The 11,228-nt window shown below is 39.0% G+C and overlaps 1 protein-coding gene across 1 annotated transcript in view; it reads left to right on the top strand.

Annotated features, from left to right (window-relative positions):
• GLB1L2 (galactosidase, beta 1-like 2) overlaps window positions 1-11,228 on the top strand; it is a 130,862-nt gene that overhangs the window by 73,308 nt on the left and 46,326 nt on the right. The window contains exons 7-12 of the mRNA XM_006892851.1: window positions 858-939; window positions 1,562-1,626; window positions 8,590-8,674; window positions 9,412-9,549; window positions 10,256-10,336; window positions 10,947-11,053. Of these exons, the coding sequence (XP_006892913.1) occupies window positions 858-939; window positions 1,562-1,626; window positions 8,590-8,674; window positions 9,412-9,549; window positions 10,256-10,336; window positions 10,947-11,053 (558 nt within the window). The remainder of the gene's footprint in view (window positions 1-857; window positions 940-1,561; window positions 1,627-8,589; window positions 8,675-9,411; window positions 9,550-10,255; window positions 10,337-10,946; window positions 11,054-11,228) is intronic.

The raw sequence follows: 11,228 nt of genomic DNA, 5'->3' as shown, positions 1-11,228 counted from the left end.
TGTGGTGCTAGAGAAGACTATTGAGCGTACCATGGACTGCTAAGAAAACAAATAGATTCATCCTTGAGAGTGTTAAACCAGGCTGCTCCTTGGAGGCAAGGATCCTGAGGCTTTGTCTGACTAACTTTGGACATGTTGTAAGGAGGGACCGGTCCTAGGAGGGGGACATCATGCTTGGGAGGGTGGAGGGGCGGCACAGGAGGGGAAGGCCCTTTATGAGGTGGATTGATTCAGTGACTTGGATTATCGGGATGGGTTTATCAGAGACAGTGAGATTGGCACAGGACAGAGCAGAGTTTAGGGCTGTTGTACATAGGGTCTCTATAAGTCGCAAGTGACTCGATGGCACAGAACAACAACAACAACAACAAAGTCCTTCAGATCCTTCTGGTCTACAGTGCAGCCCTGCAGGTATCTTGCCTTATTGCAGCCCCTCTCCTAAAATCTGTTTCCCTGTTTGGTCTGCAGAGTGGCAAGGCCAGGTCAGGCCATGTTCTTAAACTGCAGAAGTTTCTGTTAGGAATGGGATGAGTTGGTGGTGGTAGCAGCCAACTCCTGATCTAGCACTTCATTGCACTGGCTCTGGGAGTGAGACTCTTGCCTGATTGAGGTGGTCTCTATTACATTCTATTGTCCTCTTGGGTCTGTGTGGGCTGGCCCTGCAGAGGTAAGATTCCCCTGGAATGCTGTCTTTTATACAAATCTAAAAATTATAAGTAGTCAGATGGGGAATTAGATCTTCCTCTCTATTCCTCAGTCTAATTTTAGTATTTTTATCCTAATATAATGTCTTCCACAAAGAAGCAGTCCTATTGGGTTGGAAACAAGTCATTTAATATTTTTTAGTTTCTTTGCAGGCCTTGGTGAAAAGAAAGATCCAGGTGCTGTTCCTGACTGCTGATGAAGGACAAAATGTGATAAAAGGCCACTTAAAAAATGGTACATGTTTGATTTTGCCCTATTTATCCTGAAAAAGAATCAGGAATCTTTTTTTTTCATTTCTTGTTGAACTACATTCTATAATTTTTTAGTACAGTCATGATGACTCCGGGTCAATGCTCAGGATTAAAGAGCCAACTCCTTAACCTCTGCTATTCCTCCCCCCTCCCCTCCCCCATCACTAACTATGCATAAAACTTACTCCAGACTTCCCAACTCACAGGTTCACCCAGAACCTTTGGTTCTCTGCATTCCATTTTATAATGGGACAGGCAGAAAAAAATTTTGAATTAGAAGTCAAGTTTTAGGTCTTTAGACTGTTGCCTGTTCTGGCCTTCAATGAATTAATCAGTATATGGTGGTGTATTTTAATGGCCCTTCACACATCTCTGTAAATGCTTTTCACTGTAAATGCTAAGGAAAGAATTTTGAAAACGGCATGGTTAGATACAAAGGCAGATCATGTATTTATCATTAACCATAATCATAAATCGTATCAACTCTAAGACGCCTGTGAAGAGTATGTGTCTGGGTGCTGGAGTTCACCTCGTGTCCTGGTCATACAACTACCTTGCAGTGGTTGTGGCAGGACCTCTTCAAAACATTTTCTTTTACTCTGCAGTGCTTGCCACTCTCCATATGAAGCATATCAGCAAAGAAACTTATGAAAATCTATTTAAGTTTCAGGTGAGAACCTTTCAGAGATGGTGATGTTTTTCATTCTTGTTTGTGTGAGGAATCCTTGCTTATTTACAGGGATATTTATTAACAGTGATTGTTTTAGTTACAGATGAATTCATGTGCCTTTGAGCTGTCAATTTGAAATCATTTCAGTTTCAACTAGATTATATTTATATGCTTACTTTCTGGACCTTCAGCTTTAAAAAACCCAACCAACCAACCAACCAACCAACCAACCAACCAAAAAACAGACTACCAAGCATAGCACAGTAGGTAGGCAGGACCCATTAAGTTTCTTCCCTGAGGTTTCCTTTAGAAGCCCAGAGATTTTTCTCCCTAAGTTACCACGGAAGTGCCAGGGGAATGGGAATGCATGAATGAATGAGAACTAACTTGTCATACGACTTGAGCTCAATGTAGGAGCCACTATCCAACACAGTAGCTTTATAGACACAGCTTACTGGTGTGTTCAAGGGAACTCTTGGCCTCCAGATATGTTGTGCTCAGGGATACCCAAGCTATGGCTTTTCAGAGAAAAGCTATGGCTTTTCATAGTCCTTAAGTCCAGATGCAATTTACTAATTAAAAGTATGCTTTTTCCTAGAAACAAACGATATCATATTCTACCAGGTATTTAAATGATCAGCATAGAAGGTGGCTAATGTGGATTTTACCTAGCAAATATAGTTTAGGGATTATGTAAGGCTGAATTCAGGGAACTGGGAAGGAAATCTCACATTGAAGATAACTCTCAATTGGTGGCATCTTCAAAATATGAAAGATAAATTCTTTCTAGTACCAGAGAACAGAGTTGTTGAGAAATCTAAATTGGCTAAACAAAAGGATTATAATTTCTAACACAAAATACAACTGAATAGTGATTGTCCAGTAACTATTACTAATATAATGTTTAGAGACTGTGATACACATGTAAGATGTTGGTAGGTGCCCTATGAACAACAAATCTGAACTTTACCCTATTCTGTGCCATCATTATAATCTATGAATGTATTTGTTATGTGCCATCGAGTCACTTATGACTCATAATGAATCTATGGACAACAGTCCTGAGCCCTGTGCTATCTTGTGACCTTATTGTCTCTGACACACCTACCCTCATTACCCTAGTCACTGAATCTATCCATCTAAAAAATATGGAATGATTCATGAATTTGTGTGTCATCCTTGTGCAGGGTCATGCTAATCTTCTATGTATCATTCCAACTATATTATATGTGCTGCTGACGTGAGCACATAATCTATAATATTAATTATGGTAACACTTGGACCTCTTCTTATAGTCACTGTCTCAATCCATCTAGTTGAGAGTCTTCCTCTATTTCACTGACCCTCCACTTTATTAAGCATAATGTCTTTTTCCAAAGACACTAGCCCTGCTGAACAACACGTCTAAAGTGAGAAAAATTTTCACCATCCTTGCCTCTAAAGAGCACCTTGGTTGCACTTTTTTGCAAGACATATTTGTTCTTTTGACAGTCTATGGATTGTTTAGTATTTTTATCCAACACCACAACTCAATGGTATTGATTCTTCTAACATCCTTATTCTTGTCTAACTTTCAGTTCCATAACAAATAATGAAAAGATTATGCATTGAATCAGGGGTACCTTCATCTTTAAACTGATGTTGTTGCTCCTTAGAATTTGGAGAGGTACTGGGAAGCAGATTACCCCAATACAACACATCTTTTGATTTCTTAACTGTTTGTACCAAGGACATTTATTGCAGATCCAAATAAAATGAAATCACTGACAATTTCAGTCCTTTATCCATTATCAAGATATCACTTATTGGCCTAGAGGCAAGGATTTTTGTTTTATTATTCTGAGATGTAATCTATACTGAGGGGCTCTGGGTCGCCTAGTGGCAAGAAGCTGCACTGGAATCCCAAAAGCATGTGGTTAGAGGTCACCGGCTGTTCCACGGCAGAAGGATGGACAATCTCCTCCCATGTGATTAACTGCCTCTGAAATCCCCCTAGAAGGTCAGATATGGGTCAGTTCCGACTCTATGGTACACAACAACAATATATATTGAAGGTTTTCTTTGAACTTCTGTAGCTAGTGCTTCAGGTATTCTTCACTTTCAGTGAACAAGGTTGTACCATCTGCATAATGCAGGCTGTTCTACATTCTTCTTAACAACGTCCACCTTCTGAATGATTTGTTCAGTACACAGATTGAGTAATTAATTGAGCAACGATACAGCCTTGATGCACACTTTTCTAGATTTTAAATTATGTAGTGTTTCTCAATATTTACCATAATGTATTGTGAACAATAGAGTCAAATGCTTCTGCATAGACAAAGAAACACAAATAGACACCCTTCTGCTAACTCTGCTTTTAGCCAAGATCCATCTGACATCAGTAGTTATATCATTAGGAGTGGCAAATGAAAATTTATAAAATGAAAAATAATTTCTAATATAAGTATCTTAATTTCAATGGTTGATGCTATTGAGAAAGAACTTAAATAACCTCAATTCAATTACCCTTAAAAATTAATAATATTATCTTTTGTTTGTTTGGTTTTTTTAAAAAAAGACGTTTTAACAGACATTTACAGAAAAGTTGTATTTTCATTCATTCACTGTGGCACATTTTGCTCCCTATCCTCCCCTAGTTCACTTAAAACTTTTTAAGTCATTGCTGTATAATTTTCTCCCTCCCCAGACCACTCCCCCAGTCCATTTTGCTTTGCATTTCTTATTCTGGACACTTGTCATACAAAAAAAAATTCCTAATTAAATATTCCTTTTAAATTTCATCTGTTCCAATGCAGTGTTCATTATCTATCTCCTCTTAGTTTTCTCCCAACCTCCATGTCAGTCCTGTTTTATAACAGGGGCATGACACAATATTTGTCCTTTTGTGACTGAGATATTTAACTCAGCATAATGTCCTCCAGGGTCACCCATGTTCTATAATATTTTATGAGTTCCTTGGTTTTCAGTGCTCCATAGAAGTCCTTTGTGAGAGTATGCCATAGTTTTCCCATCCATTCATTTGTTGATGGGCACTTGGGTTGCTTCCATCTCCTTGCTGTTGTGAATAATACAGCAATACACATAGGTGGTTTTGTATCTGTTTGGGTGGCAGCTCTGGTTTCTTTAGGGTAAATTCCCAGTAGTGGAATTGCTGGGTCAAATGATATTTGTATTTCCAACTTTTTGAGAAAGCATCATACTGCCTTCCACAGTGGTTGCACCATTTTATGTTCCCATCAGCAGTGAATAAAGGTAGCCTCACTCTTAAACCCTCATCTGCTTGTGTCTTAGTATCTTTTGGGAGGCCCTGTTACTGCGGTGCAAGTGGAGAATAAATATTACTCCCACCAGCAGTGAAGAAGAGTCCCAATTTCTCCACAATCTTGCCAACATTTGCTAATTGCTAACGATATTATTTCTGGAACTGAAATTATTTTTTTGAAATATTGAATAAGCATTGTCCAGGTATAATTATAGATAAAGATTATACCAAATAATAAGCTTTATGAGAGATAAAATTGGAGAATTCCACAATTTTCTTGGAAGCATTTGGCAGTTTAGGCAACAACACAAATATTGCAAGGGATGATTGGAAGGGCATTAGCGCTGGATATTGTAATTTAAACTCAAATTGAAAGGGCTTATTTGTTGCCATTCCAAAGAAAGATAACCCAACAGAGTGTAGAAATTATCGAACAATATCGACTCTACAGCACATAACAACAACAAGAATCATTACTACTACATGCAAGCAAGATGCTGCTGGAAATTATAAAAAATGAAGCGACCTGTCAACATAGAACTGCCAGATGTCCAGGTTCAGTTTAGAAGAGGCTTTGGTACTAGGGATATTATAGCTAACGTTAGATGGATCTTGGCTGAAAGCAGAGAGTACCAGAGGAATGTCTATCCGTGTTTCACTGACTATGCAAAGGTGTTTGACTGTGTGGATCACAACAAACTGTGGCTCACTCAGAGAGGAATAGGAATCTCAGACCATTTTATTGTGCTTTTACAAAACTATATTTGGACCAGGAGGCAGTCATCAAAACAGAGCAAGAAGGTACTGCATGGCTCATAATTGGGAAGGGTGTATGCCAGGGATGTGTCCTATCTCCATACATTTTAATCTATATGCAGAACAGATGATCTGGGAGTCTGAGCTGTATGGAGAGGAATGTGGCATCAGGACTGGAGGAAGACTCATCAACAACCTGCATTATGCAGATGACACAACCCTGCTTGCTGAAACTGAGGAGGACCTGAAGCGCCTGCTGCAGAGTGTCAAGGACTGCAGCCTTCAATATGTACTGAAGCTCAATATCAAGAAGACAGAGATTCTCACAACTGGGCCAATTGGCAGCATCAGGTAGGATGGTGAAGAGATTGAGATTGTACACAGCTTCAGTTTGCTCGGCTCCACGGTCAACACTCTTGGCACCAGTAGCCAGGAAATAAAAAAACATATTGCGATGGGAAAGTCTGCGGTTAGGGACCTCTCCAAAATACTCAAGGGAAACAGTGTCTCTCTGGAGACTAAGGTCCACCTGATACAGGCCATGGTTTTTGCAATCACTTGTTATGCATCAGAGAGTTGGACAATGACTAGGGAGGACAGAAGGAGAGTGGATGCTTTTGAGCTGTGGTGCTGGAGAAGAGTATTGAATGTACCATGGTCTGCCAAGAAAACAAACAGATTCATCGTAGAGAGGATTAAACCAGGCTGCTCCTTGGAGGCAAGGATTCTGGGGCTTCGTCTGACATACTTTGGACATGTTGTAAGGAGAGACAGGTCTTTAGAGAGGGACATCATGCTGGGTAGAGTGGAGGGACAGCGCAGGAGGGGAAGACCCTCTATGAGGTGGATTGATTCAGTGACTGGGGTATTCAAGATGGGTTTGTCAGAGGCACTGAGATTGGCACAGGATAGAGCACGGTTTAGGGCTGTTATACATAGGGTCGCTATGAGTCGCAAATGACTCGATGGCACATAACAACAACTTATGACTAACGACTGAAGACCAGATGAGTTGTGGGATGACATCAAGGATATCATCCTTGAATAAAGCAAAAGGTCATTACAAAAACAGGAAGAAAGAAAGGACCAAAATGAATGTCAGGAGAGACTTTGAAATTTGAATTATAACAAAGAGAGACCAAAACAAAAGGAAGAAATGCTGAAGTAAGGGAGATAAACAGGAGACTTCAAGAAGAAGCTCGAGAAAATAGAACAAAGGTATAGAGTAAAATTTGCAAAGAGCCGAAGTTAGGAAACCAAGGGAAGAACGCTCTTGGCGTTCCTTAAGCTCAAATAACTGAAAAACAAATTCAATCCTTGGGGTGCAGAACTGAAAGATTCTTTGAACAAAATATTGGATGATTTAAGAGACATAAAAAGAAAATGGAAGGAACACACAGTCACTGTAGTGAAAAGAATTAGTCAGCACTGAATCATTTTTAGGAAGTATCATATGAACAAGAATCAGTGGTAATGAAAGAAGAAGTGCAGGATGCACTGAAAGCAGTGGACAAATAGTTGATGGAATACCAACTGAAGTATGTCAGCAAACAGATATAGAACTGGACATGCTCACTAGTCTATGCCAAGAAAATTGAAAGACAGCTACCTGGCCAAATAAGTGGAAGAGATTCATACTTGTTTCAATAAAAAAAAGGTGATTCAACAGAATGTGAAAATTAAACAATAGCATTAATGTAATACACAAGTATAATCTTGTTGAAGATTATCTTAAAATGGCTGAAACAGCACATTGACAGGGAACTGCCAGAAATTAAAGCTAGATTCAGAAGAGGCCATGGCACAAAGACTATCACTGCAGACGTCATATGGATCTTGGCTGAAAGTAGAGAATATCAGAAACATGTTTACTTTTTCATTGATAGTGCAAAGACATTTGACTATGTGTATCATAACAAATAATGGTAAATATTGAAAAAGATGGGGATCCCAGAATTGTGCTATTGTGAAACCTATACATAAATCAAGAAGCAGTTGTTTGAACAGAACATTGGAACAGTGCATGAGTTAATATCAAGAAAGGTGTCCATCAAAGTTGTATCTATTCTCCTTACCTACTTAATCTGTTTGCCAAGAAAATTGTTCAAGAAGTTGAACTGTATGAAGAATGTGACATCAGGATTGGAGGACAACTCATCAACAACCTGTATTATGCAAATGACAGACCCTTGCTAGCAGAAAGTGAAGAAGGCTTGAAGCTCTCATTGCAGAAGACCAAAGTCTGCAGACTTTAAATCTGGTTACATCTCAACATCAGGAAAACAAAAGTCTTGACTACTGGACCTGTACACAATATCATGACAGATGGAGAAAAGATTGAAGTCTCAATTTCATTTGACCCACGATCAACACTCATAATAACATCAGTCATGAACTACTTTTAGGGACCTCTCCATAGTACTAAAGAAACAATGTTTAGACTTTAAACTGAGTCTAAAAAGTGCCTCTTCCAAACCTTGGTCTTTTTCATTAACTTACTATGTGTATGAAAGTTGGGCAATGAATAAAGAAAACCAAAATAAAATTTATGTCTTTGAGTTGTGTGGAAAAAAAGTACTGAATAACCAAAAGAATAAACAAGTCTGTCTTTTAGGACGTGCAATCAGAGTGCTCCTTAGCGGCAAGGATGGTGGAACTTCATCTCAAATACTTTGGGCATCTTTTCAAGAGGGGACAGTCCTTGGAAATAGACACGCTGAGAAAGATGGTTAGTGAGAGAGAAAGAAGACTCTCAACAAGTTGGATTGGTACAATGACTGGAACAATGAATTTGAACATGTCAGAGATTGTGAGGATGGGGCAGAATTGGGCAAGGTTCAGGGTTGTTCTTCATAGAGGTACAATGAGTAGTAATCAATCTGATGGCTCAAAAGGCAACAACAACTTTCTCAATTGACATTTTGGCATCCCTTTTCCTCCAGGGTCTTAGTCCTATAATGATGACAGTATATACAGCAAGCTCTTTTGATAGATGGGGTGTTGTCCGCCAAACTCTTGATTTGCATAGTAAGTATTCTTCAATTCCTTGTTTAGGAGAATAGCGATATACAGATAGCATAGGCTTCATTCCCACCCCCTGATGATTAGCTTACTTGAGGTTTATGAGACAATGATCTTCCATATTATGGCTTTATAAACATTAATCTCACAGGCATTTGTGCCATGAAGTCACAGTGAAGGATCATCGTCTTCGAGGTGATTTTAACGGAAGTTGACATTTTATCAGTCTCCATTGTTCTAACTAGTAGTACAACCAGTGAAAGTATGTTGAGTGAAGATAAAAAGTTAGTTGATCTAAGATTATCCACAAGGTCGTCTCTAGAAAAATGATCATTAAGATGTGGTTTGAAAAGAACTGTTCTTGTGCACAAGATCCATCTTTGTCAGAAGTTACCAAGGGTTTCCCAAACACTTTACCTGGACTTGTATACCCCTATGACAAAGATATTTAAATAACTATTCAATGCATGCAATTACTTAATAGAAAAACATTTTCCAAAATGTGAAGCTCAGAAGAAAAGAAAAAAATTTGTGTTATTAAAATTATACTGGGAATAAATCCACCAATTCTTCCCAGGGAATTCTAGCTAAACCTGCACATTTTCCTGGGCATGAAATTTTGGTAGATTGGAAGAAAGGACTGAACAATTATGTTGAATATTTTGAGTCTAGATATTTGAACATCCTATGCAAGTGGGCCTATTAACATCTCTTATATTCTTTTTCTTCCTTTGTAACCTCAGTGACTATGAAAGAAGTGCATGAAATGGTCAATAGTCAGTTTTCTCTGAACTTCTATATGTTCCATGGTGGTACTAACTTTGACTTTATTGGAGGAGCTATATATTCACCACACTATACTCCTATGGTCACCAGCTATGGCAAGTACTTGTCCCTAAGTTGTCTACAAACTATTCCATCCTACTATTTGAGACTGGGATTTCCTGGGGGGAGGCAGAGGGATGAGAACAATCTCAGGAACGTGTGCCATTTAAAAAAAAACACCACAAAACACTACATACATATTTGATATTATATTTGTTATTCTTGATAGTCCTAGAATTTATATATCTGTAGCCTCTAAGTTTCTGAGACTTTTCAAGTCATGAAGACAGTAGTAGCCTACTCTTGTTCATCTATTACACTCTTCTTTTTAATGGTTCATTAGCAGAATGAGTATTAGACCAGGGTATAAACTAATAATTCTATCTCCATCTATAACTCTAATAACAGGACAAGAAGCAAGCTTAGAGTAAAATAATAATAAAGTAATTCAAAGGAAAATTAAACAGGCAGGAGCAACCATTAGATGAGAGTATCTTTAAGTTCTTGTCCTGATGCTTACTGTCTATAGGCTTTGCTGTTTGCTTCCTATTGAAAACCATAGAAAATGTGGAAGTACCTCTTGGCTTGAACTAACTGGAACATAGATAAAGGTTTCAGAAAGATGATGATTTGGAATAATGCCAAAAGTATTTTTCATCCCACACTTGCTGTATTAATTTTATTTAGTACTAAACTCTCATCTCTTTCTTTGTTAATGTGAGGCTTACTGGAGGAATTGACACTTTTCTTCATATTTTTCAGACTATGGGGCACTGCTCACAGAGGATGGAGACTACACACCTGAGTACTTCGCATTTCAAGAGTATTTTAGCTCTGTTCTAGGTAACAAATGCCAATCTCAGTCTGAACAAAACCCAGCCTTTTAAACATGTTCTATCCTGTGAAGTAGTGATGGAGGAGATAGGGAGAGTCCTTTTAGGGAGATATCGAATTTTCTCCAATTCATTGTATTGCTCAGCATCAGGATTCAAATATGCATGCCTGCTTCCAGGCACTCAAAGTATAGGGCCAAACTGATACTAGAAGCAGTGCATCAGAATCCTCTGTGGAACGTCTAATGCCTAGAGGTGCCCAGACTGTGCCCAGAGTGGTTAGAGAAGTCTATTTTGGTTGGGTTGGGAGAGAAGGCACAGAATCTGAGTTTTTTCTCATTGGTCTTTAAGAGATTCTGATGAACAGCAGGCTTGAGATCTACTGGCTCAGAGGATGAATTAATGTGCTAACTCCTCTTCCAAGATAGCAGGGCTCTCTGCCAGTCATGTTGATATGAGAGGGACCCCATGCACTCATTACCTGCCCCATGACTCCTCCTGCATCTCTGTTACTAAGACCTTCATTCTTGGCGGCTTTGGGGCAGCAGAGTTCGTTGTGCTCTTGATTGGAGTGGGACAAGGGCACCTAAAAAGACTGAACTACTTGTTTTTCATTCCAGTGGTTCCTCGAGATCTACAACCAGAAATTGAACATAAGGCAGCATATAGGTCAGTGAAGCCATCACACTATTTACCACTGTGGGATATCTTACCCCACATGAACAAGGTGAGCAGTTCTTGGGGTAGAAACAAATAATTTTGGAATAGAAAGAAAGAAGGGGAAATGCTTAGCTTACAAAACAAAGACTGCGACAGTGATGTGCCAATCGTGGTAATGGGCACCCATGGTGGACAGTGTTGGCTGGAGCTTCCCGACTAAGTCAAGCCTGGAAGCAGGAGCG

This window comes from Elephantulus edwardii, unplaced genomic scaffold, assembly GCF_000299155.1.
Source record: "Elephantulus edwardii isolate Elephantulus edwardi_28Jun2011 unplaced genomic scaffold, EleEdw1.0 scaffold00120, whole genome shotgun sequence".
Lineage (NCBI taxonomy): Eukaryota > Metazoa > Chordata > Mammalia > Macroscelidea > Macroscelididae > Elephantulus > Elephantulus edwardii.
Note: the sequence above shows the minus strand (reverse complement) of the source record. Positions and strands in the feature narration are given on the sequence as shown.